The sequence below is a fragment of the Pantherophis guttatus genome, chromosome 1 (genome assembly GCF_059756535.1).
Source record: "Pantherophis guttatus breed Tessera chromosome 1, ASM5975653v1, whole genome shotgun sequence".
Taxonomy (NCBI): Eukaryota; Metazoa; Chordata; class Lepidosauria; order Squamata; family Colubridae; genus Pantherophis; species Pantherophis guttatus.
The window spans coordinates 288999991-289017799 of record NC_142063.1 but is presented as its reverse complement, the minus strand read 5'-3'; the positions used below and the strand labels follow the sequence as shown (position 1 = coordinate 289017799).

At 38.3% G+C, this 17809-nt stretch overlaps 1 protein-coding gene across 6 annotated transcripts in view; it reads right to left on the bottom strand.

Moving 5' to 3' along the window:
* Positions 1–11228: 11228 nt before the first annotated feature.
* DAAM2 (dishevelled associated activator of morphogenesis 2) overlaps positions 11229–17809 on the bottom strand; it is a 210778-nt gene continuing 204197 nt past the window's right edge. For all 6 annotated transcript variants that reach the window (XM_034428014.3, XM_087883100.1, XM_034428012.3 and 3 more), the window contains 2 exons: positions 15220–15390; positions 11229–13134 (listed from right to left, as the gene is read on the bottom strand). In XM_034428014.3, coding sequence (XP_034283905.2) covers positions 12916–13134; positions 15220–15390 — 390 coding nt within the window. In that variant the 3' untranslated portion in view covers positions 11229–12915. The remainder of the gene's footprint in view (positions 13135–15219; positions 15391–17809) is intronic.

The following is a 17809-nucleotide window of genomic DNA, read 5'->3' as shown; positions in this document are numbered from 1 at the left end:
CATGACGCCATTTAATGGAGGTTACTGACCAACAGACTTTTTTTCTTAAATGACCGTAATTTGAGAAATGCATATGCTTGTGTGATAGCTCACGATGTTTTGGCTAGTTGAAATATTTTGTTTTAAAATTGATTTAATATACATATTGCTCCTAGGCCAAATTGTGATGTGTTACTTCAGCCTGAAAAGATTGTTGGTGTTATCTTTTGATGTCTCTTTAGAGTCATTCCCTTTAATGTATGTTTCTGTGCATCTGGGTAACTTTAGCTATAAGATTTTAGCTTTAGCCTGAATGTGACTGTGATTTTTTTGTTTGTTTGTTTGTTTAATTTGTTCACCAAATTTCAATTCTGTGTGAGAACAGAAAACAGTAAATGGCTATAGACACAGACAGATCTGATGTATACTCCTCGTTATTCCATCTTTAAGTCTTTCTGAATGGAATGAAGTATGTCATATTTATCGGGGAAGGGAAATGAATTGTTGCTGCTTCACATTGCTATGTATTTTCCTACATGTCCTATATATGGTAAAAAGTAATAACACATTTTTTTAATAAGTGCACTTGATAAGAAGCCTAGGATATGTGTAAGTATGAAGCATATAATTAGATTTTGGTTCCTTCCTGTGGTATCAGAGAACATCAAGTGTCTCGAGATCACTGAATCTTATAGAAGTCTCTGATGACATGAGAAATTGTTCTGCACACATTCCTGTGATATGAGTGTGATAAACAAGAATGCAACTGTTGGAAAGATGTATTACTTGTTTCCTCTGCACTACTAACATGTTCTAACATTACAGGACGATGGTTTGTTTAGGGGTGTCCAAGAACTTAATACATCTTACATTGAGTTGCTTGACCACTATACTTTCAGCCATTAAGTCTGTAATATAATGTAAACAGGACAGGACAGCAGATACTTAAACTAAAAATGTATCTTTTCTGAAGTTTGGTTTTTCATGTATAAATGTAGTGACCTAATGTATACTAAAAGGGCTTCGGAATTAATTTTATTGAAAGAAAACTCAGAATTTACAATGATTCAGTATGCATTGTGTTGATTTCTGAAAAATCTGTGCACTGATAACAGGGTATTTAGATAGGCTTGTTTTTTTAAAAAAATATATAACCTGCCTGTTAATGAATAGATTGGATTTCCTCCTTGTGGTTTTGGGAAGAAGGATTTTTCATGCTTATATTCAGACAGAGTAGCTAATGATGTTTTTTGATGCTTTCATTATACGTCTACATAATAATTCTTGGATATACGCACAAATAGGAATGTTTTCCAGGTAATGAAAAGTTTATACAGATTTGCTGAGGTTGTACTAAGAATGTTCTTTTTAAAATAAATAAATAAATAACACTTGCACACAGCAGAGAGGCACGTGAATTTATTTATTAGAATATGCACTCTTTGTAGACAAGGGAGTCCATTCAAGGATGGTTTCAGTAGAATTCAGTAGAATTCTCAGGTTTCACAATATTCCAGCTTCTGGACAAAATATTAACCTGAATAATGCAGTGCATGAAAAATGATTTAATGATTGGTGAGTTAAAATATTATGGGTTAATGGAGATAATATCAAAATAAGTTTGTTTGATGAACAAAAAATGCAATTTTATTTGTATTCAAAATTAAAAATGCCTATCTTTTTGGACGCTTGTTTTAGAAAACATTGAAACAGGAAGCATGTTAGTGTATTTTAGGAAATGGGAAAACCATTGATAAACCTGTATTTCATTAATTACATTAAGAGAAATGGCCTAAAAAATCTTTTCGGTGAAGTCCAAATTGTAATATCACAAAATCTATAAATCTGATTTTGTTCTATGTCTATGTGAATTACCTGGGGATGTATTTATATGTAGAGAAGACCTCCAAGGTCTCTTCCAACGTTGCCATTCTATGTTCCTGTTAGATAGAATAGAATAGAATTTTTATTGGCCAAGTGTGATTGGACACACAAGGAATTTGTCTTGGTGCATATCTCTCAGTGTACATAAAATAAAAGAGCCTCGGTGGTGCAGTGGACTAAAGTGCTGTTAAGTGCTAGTACTTAGCTGCCAGCTGCCTGCAATTAGTGCAAGTTCAAATCTCACCAGGCTCAAGGTTGACTCAGCCTTCCATCCTTTCGAGGTAGGTAAATTGAGGACCCGGATTGTGGGGGCAATAAGCCAACTTTGTATAGAACAACACCGCTTGGGGGCCCCCGAAAGCCCTAATAAGCATGTATATACAAAAAAGTATGCAGGCAATTGCTATAATGCATTGTAAGCTGCCCTGAGTCTACGGAGAAGGGCAGCATATAAATTGGACAAATAAATAAATAAATAAATAAATAAATAAATAAATAAATAAATAAATAAATAAATTCATCAATATATCAGAGAAGGAGGAACAACAAAAGGAAGGCCACCGTCTTGTGTCCCAGAACAAATGATCACGATTAAAATTCCAAGGTTTTTTAATAAAACCATGAGATGGAAACTATTTTAGACTGGTGTTAGTTTTGCTGTTGCATCACTAGGACAGTTATTGGAAGATTTTTTAAAGAAGGTATAGATGATTTTTCTGGTATTGATTCAAAGCTAGTAGGAGCCATGGTGGCACAGTGATTAGAATGCAGTATTGCTGGCTAACACTGTTAACTCTCAGGAGTTCGATTCTGACCAACTCAAGGTTGACTCAGTTCCATGGAGAAAGCTTTTTCCATGGCCCGGAGAGGGCGTGGGTTTGCATGCTACCTGCATCCCATAGATGGGGCTTCGCTTGTTTGCGTGGCCCAATTGTTGGCATGCCACAGACTGCTGCCGGTCCATGGTCTGGGGGTTGGGAACCCCTGCTGTAAAGCACTATGAATTAGTATGTAAGTCTAAATACCATTGCTACTGCTTCCTTATGCCTGTTGAGAAAAATTATCTTATAAAATTCCTGGTGGAGTGGAGGGAAGCTTCTGCTTCTTCTCAGTAGCTAGGGCTTTTTCATACCCCTTTAGAGAACTCTGCACTGATGTCATTTGCTTTAGGAAAGCAAATGCCTTTCCCTCAAGAGTTAAGCTTTAGTAATCTCTGCTTCTGCAGCCAAGCCATGGTGCTGAAGAGAAATATTATGAGCTATATCTGTGTGTGGCATTGACTGCTGGTGGAAATTGGCATTGGAAGGAAAATTGGAGGGTATCCTTCACAGACTCTAAGTAATAAACAGTTGAGTAGAGGTGATAACTCTATCTACCCACAAAGTCTCATGTCTCCTATTGTGGCTGGCAATTCAGGAGACACTCCATATTTTGTCCAAATTTAATTCCACTTGTGGTTGGTGGAAAAGGCAAAATGTTGCCAAAGGCTCCATGCTTTTGGGTTCACAGAGAATTCATGCAAAGCTCAGTTATTCTTATTGGCAGAAAAGACCAGAGCCAGGGAAAGCATGCAAATGTTCTGGTGTGGTGGGTGAAGTCAGCAGAAGAAAGATTGTATTTAAAAAAAACAACAATTGGTTGAATTAGACGTAGAGCTGTGAAAATAAAAATCCCAAGAGGAAAAAAAACCCCACATGTTTAATTCCAGCAAGATGGAATGACTCTGGATTTGGAAGATAACTGACGTCCCTGGATGGAATCATAAACCCCTGTGCAGAAGAATGCTACATAATCTGAGAGTCCCTCAAGCCAGCTGCTGACTGAGGAGAAGCTGACAGTTGTGTTCAGGAGGGCCAATGTGCAACTCCATCTTGTGTACCAGTGTACCATCAAATTCTGGCTTGGGAAGCACTTCTTACAGTCACACATACCCTAATCATCTTTTGGTCAGATTGTTGTCACTGTATATAGTAGTATATACTATTAAAACATTGGTGTCCATTTGATACTTCGTAACATTCAATTGGGTGAAACACTGCATCGTAGAGCAAAACTTTGTCAACAAAGGTACCTCCAATGGGCTAAGGCTGGTGCTCATTACTTCCAAAGGAATGAAATTTGGGGACGTTTATGCCTCTTCAGCACTGATGTGCTGCTCTTGCTGTTCAGCGTTGCTGTCAAAATGACCCACATCATTTTGACAGTTATGTCATCATCATTGTCATTGTTCCCTGACAGCTTCCCACAAGTCAATGGAAAGCCGGATAGGGAAGCCTCTTATTACCTTCCCACTAGCAAATCTCACCCAAATGCAGTCTCTGCAAGTCCTTCTCTTCTCATACACAACAGCAGCCAGATACCTGCCTACTTGGAGGGGAAAGAAGAGGGAGGGAGGGAGGAAGGAAGGAAGTAGTTTTTGACACTCTGCCAGCTTCCTATAATGAAACTTACTGGGGAAAGTTAACAGGGAGACAGAAGATGCTTCTGCTCCCAAAATTTGGCTGGCTGTGATCATTATTTAGGTAAGGAAATATCTCTGAAATGATGATCTAATACGGGTCATGGATTGTCTAGTACACTCTATATGGGGCTGCACTTGAATTCATTTAGAAGATGCAGCTGGTCCAGAAGGCACTACCTGAGCATTAATAGGACTACTATTTTGCCAACTCCACTTCTAACCAGTTAGCCACTTAATACAATTCAACATGTTTTTGTCCTTTTTAAAGCCTCACCTTTCTCAGGACCAGAGTGTTGCTGAGAACATCTACTTCCTGCGGCATCCGCCTATGCAATAAAATCTGGAAGGGAAGATTTCCTCTAGGCCCCGAACCTCAGGAACCCCATACCTAGGGCTTTATTTGCAACAGACCTTTAAACTCTGGAATCTTGTTTTGTCACTCTCCTAACCCTCTTTCATAACCAAATGTTAACCCAGTGAACATTTTTCAAGTTGGGCCTGTTGTGAAAATGTCCCAAACAGATTAGAATTCCACCCTAAGGGAACTCAGATCTTCCTTAATTAGTTCAAAGGTTATAAAATTGAATCATTTTGCTTCATTTGTCTATTTAGTTTTGATTACAATATCATATATTGATAGTGAATGTTGTTTTTTTAATCTCTGTGAGAATAACAATGATTGTGGGCCTAGCACATTGCTCTCAGTCCATATCCAATTCAAGTACGAAACATACTGGGTGGGTGGCCCAAGGCTGCTGTTTTTAAATCTAATCTTATTTATTTCACTGAGTTATTGTGAAGATAAATGGAGCTGGGAGTTCCAAACATTCCTGCTAGATGCTAGAACATTCACATGATTCCTGTGTGGCTTGGAAATGTAGAGATGGTACAGCAACCTTTCTGGGACTGAGGGGGCACAGTGACTTTTGTCGTCATTAAACTTTGGAGATCACGGCAAGTTTTAAAATGTTGGTACCACTTTCTCCAATAAGTAGACATACTATGGATATTCCCATTTGGGGAATTCCATTTCTGAGAGTTGCTCTTTCAAACCACAATCCTGATTGGACATACTTATTCCTTAAACTTTTCTCATCCCCATCCTCCCAATACATTTTGGAGACTACTGCATTAACAGAAAGTGTCAATCCATCATGGATGGAATGATACTGCTGTGAAATGAAAAACCAAAGAGTAAACAAGTTTAGTGAATATTATTAGAGTTTATTGCTTAAATATATTTGGCTCCACTAACGAAATAACTCATTGAAATAAACAGGGGCGACATCTTTTTTTTTCTTTTTAGTGTTACATTATATTCTTATAAAAGGTGCAGATAAAAAGGATGCTACAAGGTTTGTACATTTAATTCAGGTACAGAATTAAGTTGACCAGCAAATGAGGAGACACCACAGCATTAGAAGAGTGTGACTTGATATCCACACAAAGAATAAGAAGCCCTTTACTGGTTGTGGATGGGGACACTCCAAAGACAGATGTTTAAGATTGCTTAAGGCAGATTAGTTAACATAGAAAAGGCTGGGATTCTTCCACTTATTTCTGTGCTCATAGAGGAGAGGAGAATGGTACCTTCTAACCACTTTGGAACATGAACTATCAGGTAAGCCAAAATCACTCACTAGGGAGAAGAATCCATCTCAAGGCTTTGATCTCATCTTACCTTCTTGCCTAGAACGTGGCTGAGAGGACGGAGACAAAAATTGCATATTTTGAAGATGTTTCTAGAAAAGGTAGGAAAATGATAGGGGAAGGGGGTTGCTGTCTTGCTCATTCCTCCCCAATTTGGCTCTGAGGTTAAACATCACCCAGGCTCTGGCCAGTTGCATGTGTCATTTATGTGCGACTGACATTACCTCACACTTTGGATTTGATTGGCAAATCCATTTGATCACTTTGGGTCTCATACACCAGGGGACCCCGACCCCCAGCCCATTATCGGGCCTTGAGCCATTAGGAATTGAGCTGTGGAAGTGGGGGGCAAGCAGTAGTGTCCGCCGCTTATGCAAATGGAGCTGCATGTGCATGCATGCACACACACTCACTACTCATGCGGAATCTCCCCTTTCCCCCCCCCCCACTCCGGTCCGCAACATCAGAAAGGAGGAGAACTCTTGTCATATACTATGGAAGATAAGCCATTCTGAGCAAAGAGCTTTCCCTTTCTGAAGATGCAGAGCCCATTTGTGGTATTAGAATAAAAGTGAACACGCCCAGCCCTTGTCTGCTCTGTCCACGGAGTACCAAGACATCACTCAGTTTGCTCATAATGCCCTGGTGCAGTCTCAATAGTCATGGCTGCAACATGGTGTACAGACACACACACACACACACACACACAAAAGCAAATTAAAACATGGCCAAATAAATAGAAATGTAGCATTTACAGGTTTCCCTTAAAAATATTCCTAATATTTTTAATTAAAACTTTAAAAAATATTAAACAAGACTGCATACATCATGTACATAACAGAACTGTACAAATGCTCTCTGAGTTTCAACCTGGAAAGCAAAAGCAAAGCTACCAAATAGAGCAGTAGTCTAGCATCCCCCATGATGAAATCCTTCCACCCTTTTCTCTCTCTACTGCGAACACAACACTGGTGACTGTATTTCCAAAGAACATGGAAATTTCTTACAAATGAGAAGTACCTCTTTAAGTCACATTTGCTACAGCATTTTGGGGTGAGGGCGACTTAAACTGCTTTATCATTCCTTAAAGAACTTGGAATGCTTTGCATGAACTGGTATGTTGCACATAAAGAAAATGCTGCATTGGATTGAAATAGACGAACAGGGTTGGATCTACCAAACAGTAGGTTTACTAGCCAGAACTGGTAAATTACTTTTAATCACTGCTCTTCAGCAATGGATCCAAAAGAGCCGCTTCTGTTAGAAGTGCATTTCCAGTAATTATTTCCCTATATTGCAGGTATTTTACATGGTTTGTATTTTGACAAACCCTAACTCCCTTTCTTATGTGTTAAACATTTAACTCTTTGACTGCAGTACAGGTAGTCCTTGACTTACGACAATTGAGCCCCAAATTTATGTTGTTAAGTGAGTTTTGCCCTATTTTATGACCCTTCTTGCCACAATCGTTAAAGTGAATCATGGCAGTTGGTAAGTTAATAACCCAGTTATTAAAGGAATCTGGCTTCTCTATTGACTTTGCTTGTCAGAAGGTTGCAAAAGGGCATCACATAGTCTTAAGACACAGCAACGGTCATAAATATGAACCCGTTGCCAAGCTTCTGAATTTTGATCACATGACGGTGGGGATGCTGCAAAGGTCGTAACTGTGAAAATGGTCACAACTCACATTTTTCAGTGCCGTTGCAACTTTGAACGGTCACTAAACAAACTGTTGTAAGTCAAGGACTACCTATAGATACAGCTGGATGACACAAATAGTCAAGAGACTGTGGAAGAAAAAGGACCAACCTATCACAAAACCTCAGAAAGAAAATTAGGCTTTGAGTCTATAAATGCATCACTGTGTGAAAATTGTCTAATTTATATGAAACAGTCCCAAAGGTGCTTTTCCAAAGGAATTGCTAGGAATACAAACCCTTCCATTCCCCGCCATTCAGCCAGAACTGAGGAAGCTTCTTAGATGAGAAGCAAAACATCTTCAAGGAAAAAACAAAGGAAGTCTAGCTGCCTTTTGAAAAGCACCTTTGGGATAACCATTAACTGGATAACTGAGAATCTCCATAGACATTTACATGAAACAGGATCTCCCCAAAAGGCTTAATCTTATTTTTGGGCTGCCCCAATTAAGTCAGGCAACATAATGGTTAAAAAGTTACTCTTTGTTTCTTTCCCCTGGTCTGTGGCAACCCACAGCTTGGCCTCTTAACCACAAAGTTATTGCTGTCATATCTTATGGTCAGATAAACTGCTACGAGATACTATTGCTTGAGAACTTTGCAAGATGTGGAAAAGCAAAAAAAAAAAAAAAAACCCAAAACCCACTTTTATTGAGGATACCACGAGAGTTATCTCATTTGTTCTGGATGTTTTGATGTAAGAGTTGTTCCCTCTCAGCCCTATGTGAATATTTTTTTTCCAGCCTGAACATTCTCAGGTTCCCTTCTTGAGAGAGAATAAACTGAACATAACATGTTACAGCTGTTATCTACATCAATACAGGAGCCAAAGTTCAGTCCTCTCCCTGATTTCTGGGGGAGGGATAGAAAACTGGATGGAGAAATGGATTTCTCTGCTTCAAGTTGCATGCACAAATTTCAAGGCATGCATGCATCAGTGCATTTCGAGTGGACTGCTATAGACCCCACTTGCTAACTTTGCAACACAAATAATGCAGCACTTCTGGGGATGTTTTTTTTTTTTTAATGAATTACCGAATATCAAGAAATAAGGAAAAGCAGAGAGTGTGGCCGAAGAACGTCCAACCACCTATGGTTAAAAAAAAGGGGGGGGATTTAACTGGATTCTGGTCTTTTGTTGCTATTTTGATTTTATTTATTTAATTTCAATAGTCCATGCTGGTTCTAGGCCTTAAGCACCTACAAAATGGTACCTTTATGTCAGTGGTGGGTTGCTATCGGTTCGCCCCGAATTGGGCGAACCGGAAGCAGTGGCAGGAGGCTCCGCCCATCCGCCTGCTTCTGCACATGTGCAGAAGCTTCTGCACATGTGCAGAAGCTTCTGTGCATGTGCAAAAGTGTTGCGTGCGTGCAGAAGTGTTGCATGCGCGAGCACACATGAGCGAACCGGTAGCAAACTAAATTGAAACCCACTATTGCTTTATGTGATTTGCAAATGTCAGCAATAGCTTCATTTGGCTAAAGAAAATCTATGGGCATTTGGCCAACAGTCGAGCCAATAATCTTCACAACAGAGAGATGCTGCGCTTTTGGCCAGGGGTGAGGGTGGTAAATAAATTCTGATGTCACCTCTGGGAAAACCTGGTTTGAACTGGGATTTTTTGAAAACTTCTATTTTGGATCATAGAATTCAGCTCCAACTATTTTTTTTTTTTTTAAATCTATGACAATCTGAAATAGAGGTCATGGGAAGTTGCTACTAAATTCCATCAACTGTTCATGGGAGTTGACATTTCCCAAGTGAAGGAATGACTCAAAATACAGCGAGCCCTGATTACAAACAAAATGAATCTTATTGTATGTGTAATTATATTTAATATTATTTTTAGATATTCCCCACAAAACCAATTGCTAAACCAGACTGCTAGGTATTGCTCTGGAAAAAAAAACTTACTGCAAGGAACAGAATTGAAACCACTGAGACCTACAAATCTCTGATCCAGGTTGCTGTAGATTTTACAGGAATAGGTGAAGCCGTACTCCAGTACTTCCTCTTGTGGAACCAAGTCAGAAATACTGGCAATAATAATATTTTTTAAAAAACGAGGCATTATATAGCAGAGCTAGGAGCAAAAATAAAATGTCTAATTTTCTCCAACTATCATATGAACTTCCTTGACTGCCCTATTCCTAGGCGGGAAAACACATTGTTTATTTGAACACGGAATCTCCCTCTTTCTGCTCTAAGTACCTCACTGATAATTGGCAACCTCTTCAGGTTTTTGCAGGGGCCGCTGATGTTGATGGTCACTCTAGCTGAAAGGAAGGAGATTTCTAATGTTATTCTGATGCAATATTCTTAAGTATCTTCCAGACATCAGGGTTACCTGCCCATCATCTAAATTAAGAGATGTCTGTATCAGGAATGGTCACTTGAGAACATCATGCTCATTGAAACCTATAGTTAGACCTACCTTCTCTTTTATCCTGGTTCCTTACTACAGTAACAATGTTATTTACTTACCTTACTGCAGTAACAATTAGATGGCTCAGATTATATTTTATGGGGAAGGAAAGGACTATAGCCACAGATGAAGAACTGCATCTTATTTGTGGTATATAATCTCTTAAGGAATTTGGGAATACTGAGCGATGTAACTCAAAGTTGATTATTTTGAGTAAGGTATAATCTTGAGATTTGGTGCAAGGAAAATGGGCTTGTCTTGCACTATGCCATTTTAGTCTTTCTTGGACGAGACAAGACAAGAGACATAGTGTAATACTACATTTCTACTAAAGGGTACAGCCATAAGCTCAATATAGCGTTCACATTTTTCTTTAAAATATCTTGTTTTTCATCCTGAAGAATCCGAAAAGTACAACCCTGCTAATCTTCAAGAATATTTAGGGTGGAATCATTCAGTTCCGAAAGAGGAAGAGAGAGGTCATCCCAAAGGTGCTTTTTCAAGAGGCAATTGGACTTTCTGGTTTTTCTTTGAAGACGTTTTGCTTCACATCCAAGAAACTTCTTCAGTTCTTGGATGAGAATGAGAAGTGAAACATCTTCAAAGAAAAACCAGAATGTCCAGATGCCTTTTGAAAAAGCACCTTTGGGACAATCATGACCTGGATGACTGAAAATCTTCATAGACAGAGAGGTCAGTTTCCATGTGATGAAGGATCATCTTATAACTCAGTGTTTCTTAAACTTTTTTTCTGTAAGGACCCCTTCCCACTTTTTAAAATTACAGAGGATTCCAAATGAACTTTCCTTTGTATGGATTATATTCATCAACATTTACTATACTAAAAATTTGCATTCATTGCCACTTCTCACAATTTGATGGGATTTTAATATTAAGAATTTTGATTTTGTGGACTTCTGAGAGGATGGCCACAACCACACTTTTAAGAAATACTGCTCTAAATACTACTTTAAAAAAGAGGCAGCCCTATGACAGATTTTTTTTTTATATATAAAGGCAAATTATCTTCCCATATATGTAATGAAAACATCCTGTATTCTGGAATGCTATGAACAGGAAAATTTGGAACCAGAGTACTGAAAACGAGGCCATACAAAAATAAGACAATTATTTTTGAAGGTTTGAGCAATTCTATTTAGGGTTCCCAACATTCAACTCAACGTTGGTAGAGGAATCTTGCAATATGGCTTATTAATCTGTGCTTGAGGGAGAGAGAATTTTCCACTTTACAGAAATAAACTTAAATCTACACAATTTTTTCATACCAACAAAAGCAAGTAATCAACATGACAATTGGAGTGTCTTTTATCATCCCTGGAATCCTATGGATTTTGCCCTTGCAGAAAAACTTCTTCAAACATCATCTTAAATTTTGCCTCCATGTTGCACCATCTTTTTTTTTCCTGAGATCCAGTTGAGAATTGATGAATAACTACTCAATTCATAAGATTAAAAAAAAAGCCCTATACTGCATAGTTCTATTAATGTACAACCATGTAAGAACAATGAAACAGGGAAGTATTATTTGGCTCTCTCTACATATGCATGTCTCTGTTTTGGCTGTTCTGCAGACAATTTCTGATTACATGATAAACTGCTTGTTTATTGTCACTGCAAGAGTTGTTTTCAAACATACTGGATAATCCCTTCTGGGTCTGCCATATATCTTAATTCTTTCTTTGTCACTTCCATTATGATGGGAAAAAATCCTTGAATGTTCCAGTCACCTTACAATTACATAATACTGTGAAAATGTTGTTGGAAGGGTTGCATTTGCTGAAAAGGCCAGTCTGTTAGAATGAAAAAATGTCCATCCCAGTTGAGTCATGGCTTCCAATAAACGACTGGATTCTCTTTTTCAACTATTAGGCAAACCATTTGTGTATTTCTTTTTTCTAGTTTCTACATCTTATTAGTTCAAATAATTTGTGTTACTGTGCTATCAAAATAATGCAGTTTTACAAATGGAAATACTGCTATGCCCCAAACCATTTCCTACCACATTGCTTAGCAATGATAACTGATCAGGTTCAGGTTAATGATGATCACTCTTAGAGTATGGTTCCTCCTATTTTCTCACAACTTGGTATAAAGACTTCCAAATAATAACTTCCAAATACTCAAGTGATTAGTGGGAGGAAAAAGTGAGTTTCCCAAACATTTTATGCATCTCAGAAACAGAACATCTCTAGCTACTTCCTCTGACGCAACATCACTTGCTTGTCATGCACCAGTAAATGCCAGTCCTTGGGACCATTGTCATGTTTCTCAAAGTCAATGGCCTTTTGGAAATCCAGTGGAGGAAGAGAACCACAATACTATAATACCACTAATTCACTCTTGAAGGCAGGCCAAACCATGAATGGCAGGAAAATTCAGAACCATCCTGAGACTGTCTTGCATTTTCTCAGCATTGGAGATTAAAAAAAAAAAAGTGTAAACTTTGGCACATGATCCTCCCCTACCCACCACCCCAAGTGACTGGTGCAAAAAGCCCCCGAGCTTCCTGTTTCATCAAAAGAGTCCAAGTGAAGTTGTAGTGGAATCGAGAAGCCATTCGATCAATCAGAAGGAAGGTTTGATGACAAATCCTTTGGGCACTAGAGAGGCACTTTTTCCCTCATTCCAGATTATGTAAATATGGAAGAGAGCAAGACAGGAGAATAAATTCATCCTGGGGGGGAAAAAAGCCATTGGCACTAGATGTGCTTCCTGCAGAAAGGTTTTAGACATCATGTTGCAGCAGTTGTTCATTACGATTTTGCACTTTGTGTAATCTGCACATCATCCATATTTAATAATTGAGCTTTGTTATTGCTCGTTCCCGACTTGTCTCCAGATTTGGGTTCCCTGAACGCTTACGGTTGCGCTTGAGCTTGGATAAGTCTTTGTCAAAAACTTCACCTGATCTCAGTGCTGACACAAGATCATCAAACTCTCCTCCTCCTTCCTCTGAGATACTACCAGCCTTTGCTTTCTTCTGACGCCGCTCTTTCTCTCTCTGTTCTTTAAGCTGTTAAGACATACACACAGATTTAATATTGTGGCTGGCTGTAAAATGTGCTAATAAAGACCATGAACAAAACTAATCAGAAATAATTTAGAAAGACATTCATAAGTAGTTATTTGCTGCAACCTCATCACAGATTCGGCTATTCATTGGGATAATTCCAAACTTCAACAATACTGGGAGTCTTTGACTTACAACCACAACTGAGCCCCAAATTTCTGTTGTTAAGTGAGTTTTGCTGCATTTCATGACCTTTCTTGCCACAGTTTTTAAATGAATCACTGCAGTTGTTAAGTTAGTGACATGGTTGTTAAGTGAATCTGGTTTCCCCATAGTATTTGCTTCTCAGAAGGTCGCAAAAGGTGATCACATGACCCCAGGACACTGCAACGGTCATAAATATGAACCATTTGCCAAGCATCCAAATTTTAATCATGTGACCATACGGATGCTACAACAGTAATGAATGGGGGGAAATGGTCATAAATCACTATTTTCACTGCTGTTATAATTTTGAACAATCACTAAATGAATGGTTGTAAATCAAGGACTATCTGTAGAAGAAGCTAAATATAACTTTTTGGGATCAGTCTCAAAAATTACCTAGTCCAGCATCCTGTTTGTAACAGTAGCTAGCCAAATACATCTAAAAATGATAGCTATCTTATGTTATTTGTTTCCTTGGTTTGTATTTTATGGAGTTTGGCTTTTTTTCCTTTCCTTTGCTGTTTTTAACATTCTGCTATTTATTTATGTAAAGCGTTTTTAACCTGTTCTTCCACTGAAAAAACTCCCAGAGTGACTTACAAAGGTCAGGAATAAGACATACTGGCTCCCTGGGGTTTATAGTCCTAAACTGAACTTTTAACTGCTTTTTCTCTGTTTGTTAGCCACCCTGTGGGTTTTGCAAATAAGCGTAAATAACATCGGATTCTTAACATTACATTAGAACATGGGGCATCTCTAAATGATGGGCCTGGAATGAAAATATGCAAAAAAAAAAAAGGGGGGGGGACTGAAAAAAGACCTTGGATAAAAGTGACTTAGCTTGCAAACCACATCTGTATCAACAATTGCTTCATTAAAGCCAGCAAGACAACTCTAGATTGAACATAAAACAATTTGTGAAATATTCTGGAAACTACTTCTAAGATCCTGTGAGGTGAAGTGATTAGGCTGCCAAACTGAGCCCCTTTCATACTGAACTGGACCATTTTTTTTCTAATTTGCCTCAGGGGTAAGATGCTGGGGAGACAAAGGAATGGATGAGATAAAAAAAAGAGAGAGAGAGAGAAATTAGTGTCTCCTTGAAGAAAGACTAAGGTAAAAATCTAATTAGGATAAAGTCATAAGGATGGCTTTCAGTGAAGGAAAAAGATGCCTCCATTCTTGCTATTCTCCAGGGGATTCAACATTTAGGAGGAATGAGAGAGAGAATTGTTCCTCCTACTAATATGGGTATAAGAGTGTTATTTTGACTACACTGATTTCAGCAGCTGTAAGATCCCAACTGATTCAAGTGTCATCAATAATACTATGGCAGATCACAACCATCACATCCTGGCCATCTATAATTTCTCCTCTGCCCCTCACCTATAACATCCCCACAGGGGTGGGTTCCACTTACCTTTACTACCGGTTTGCAGTGGGAACGCATACGGAGATCACCCATGATGACGTTGTGGTGGATGGCGGAGCCTCCCGCCGGTTTTACTGCCGGTTCTATAGAACCGGACCGAACCAGGAGCAACCTACCACTGCATCCCCATCACTTATTCTAGCACAGAACTGGGAACAAACTCCTCTCCTTTCTGAGTAGAAGGCTTTGCTATCTGTTCCCATGTTGACTGGCAAGGAATTCTTTAGCTCCTTCAGCCTTGCAAAACTATTAGGTTATTCTCCGTTTACGAAGAACCCAAGAGAAACAATGACGCAAGCCGTCTTGTGAACTGGCATGTACAAAATTACACTGTTAAAAAAATACGTCCTTTATTCACACTGCCTTTAACTTCCCAAGACATTCAGGAAATTGTTTTTTTGGGGAAAAAAAAGAGAACTTTTAAAAAATTCTAAATTTTGAGTCCTCACCATGACTTCCATGCGCGCCCTGCGCTCCTCTTCTTCTTTCTTCTTCCTCATATTCTCCAGATCTTGCTTAGCTTCTGTAAAGGATTGCAGGAAGGTGTCAAAGATGCCAAAAAATTCATCTGGCTGCATCCTTCCCTCACTCTCTCCAAAATGCTTCAGTGCTTTGGCATACTGTTAAAGGAAGGAAGAAAAACGCTTGGCATTTAGAAGGAAAAGAATACAGCAAATGTTTATTAAAAAAAATACTATGATCTCTTAACGGAAGTGTTCAATTTCATGGAGAATGTATATTTTGTATTTTGTTTCAATTTCAGAGACACATTCAAAATTTAAATACCAGAAATGTTTCGTATCAACAAGGATAAATGAGAAATTTGTTCCATCCAAATTGTTACAGGTATGTTAATTTATTATATCTTCAGTCTTGGAACTGACCAAAACATGGAATGAACCTTTTCAGCAAACTCTGCTAAATTTTATGATCTACTAGCAATTTAAACATATTCCCTAATCCCTAAGTGTCTACACATTGGGTAAACCCTATACAAAAGCCTGAATTTATAATCTGCATTTCCCCTATGCAGAAAAAAACTGCATAGGAAAATACAAATATTAAGAAAAGTTTCCAGAAAAAATTTTATACTTCACAAAGTTGAATGCTAAGCATAAACAAATGGACAAATTTGCATTCCTCTAGACTGCTTTGGAGCAGCTCCGGGATTTAGCAGAATGCATAAATAATCCAGAACATATTTTATGCACTAGGCAAAAAGTGGAGAGACCATGAAGAATGGGCTTCTATTTGACTGGAAGAAATATTGACAATCATGAGGATTTAGTACTTTTGTTAATTTCTGCCAAAATCACACAAAATGATGAAACAATGCAAGAAACAATCACTTATCACACATACTTTCCAATGATTCCTGTTTGTTCTTCTAGTGGGTGAGCAGCTGGACAAACCAGGAACTCTCTGGCAAGGAAAGCCTCAAAACTAATTCCTACTTCATTGTTCCATATAAACAAGAGATCATAGTGGCTTGATAGAAAACTGACAACTGTCATTTCTGACATAATGCTAAGATAGATATATTATAAGATCTTGTCTAATCTTACTGGGAAGGAATGACAGGGAATACTGGCGAACAATAATGCAGACTGGTGAACGTAACTCTTTCTTCTTTCTGGCATGGATAGAATCTACAAAAATACAACTACATCAACAACATCAGTGGAACTTAATGAGGAATTTAGCAGCTTGGATAGCACCCCACTCTGGAACTGCTTTTAAATCCCAATGAAGAAGCATGGTTACAGATACAGATACAAACTTTCAAAGCCATTATAGGATCTTTAGAATTCACCCATAGCTCATACCTAAATCTCAAATCCAAAATCTAACCTCCATGCCTCACACCAACAATCATCAACAGCCATGCTGTTTTGTCTCTTTGAGAGGAAGAGCAAACCTATGACAGAATGAAGGCTGTCAGAGTCTGGATAGGGAATAACAGGCTTCAGTTTTCAGAATTTCTAATATTAAATAGGCCTCTTGTTATTATAAATCAATGGTTATTCAAAGAAAACTTAAAAATGAAACCTCGATTAAGGCACAGTTTACATGACTACTTGCCCAGTGAGTAATTTAGCAGCACTGTTTTTTTTTGAAGAAATGCTATTAAATGGGTGATTACTCATGGATAATATATACCTTTAAATCTTTAACAGTTTGAATGTTGACCTCTGCCTGGCACCGAGTCTACATAAATGATGTGTTTAGTGATCTTCCAATGTAAGCTAAGAAAGAAAGCCTATCTTACAAATTCTATTAGATCTTCAATGGCTTTTATGATGAAATCACTCACTGGCAGGTTCTATCAACACTGGGGTTAGGAATACTTTTTCTTTCTACTACAATTCAGTTCTGTAGGGCCTATTACATTCTTTTTTTTGTTAATTCATTTCTGTTAACCCTACCAATCCCAAAATAATTTCCCAGTTGTTGTTCACCTCTGGATACAATAATACAGTCTTTCTGCATCCATGCTTCTTGGTTGATCTCCATACTGTTCTCTATATCTTTGCCTGATTTTTCACTACAATGATTTCATTTCCCCAGTACCCAATAAAAACCCTTTAGGAATGGCATCAAGCCCTGACCCACAACTGTATAGCCTGGTAATGTGAATGACATACCCCTTTACTCTCTGTAACCTAAGAGAAACAAATGTATTTTTGTTAAAATAAATAATTTTTTCTCCTTCATCTTACGACATAATAGGCCTGCAGACTTCAGTGCCAGCAGTCCTCCTACCACCAAACTTTCCAGTCAATTTGTCTTTTTGCCAAAGCAAATAATTTAGGCAGTTGTTCATTTTGTAAAGTTGTTTCAACAGAGGTAGAAAGAGGAACAGCAGCACTCAATCACTGCTACCCCTGCCAATGAAACTAAGCAGCTGCAGAAATGCCATTGCAAAAGGAAGTTTAGGGGGAAAAATCGGGGAAGAGGTCTTCTCAGACCAGAAGGAAAACAAAATTATGGAAAATGTGCCAGATGGCAGAACTGTTATTTGAGGTGGTAAAGAAAAAG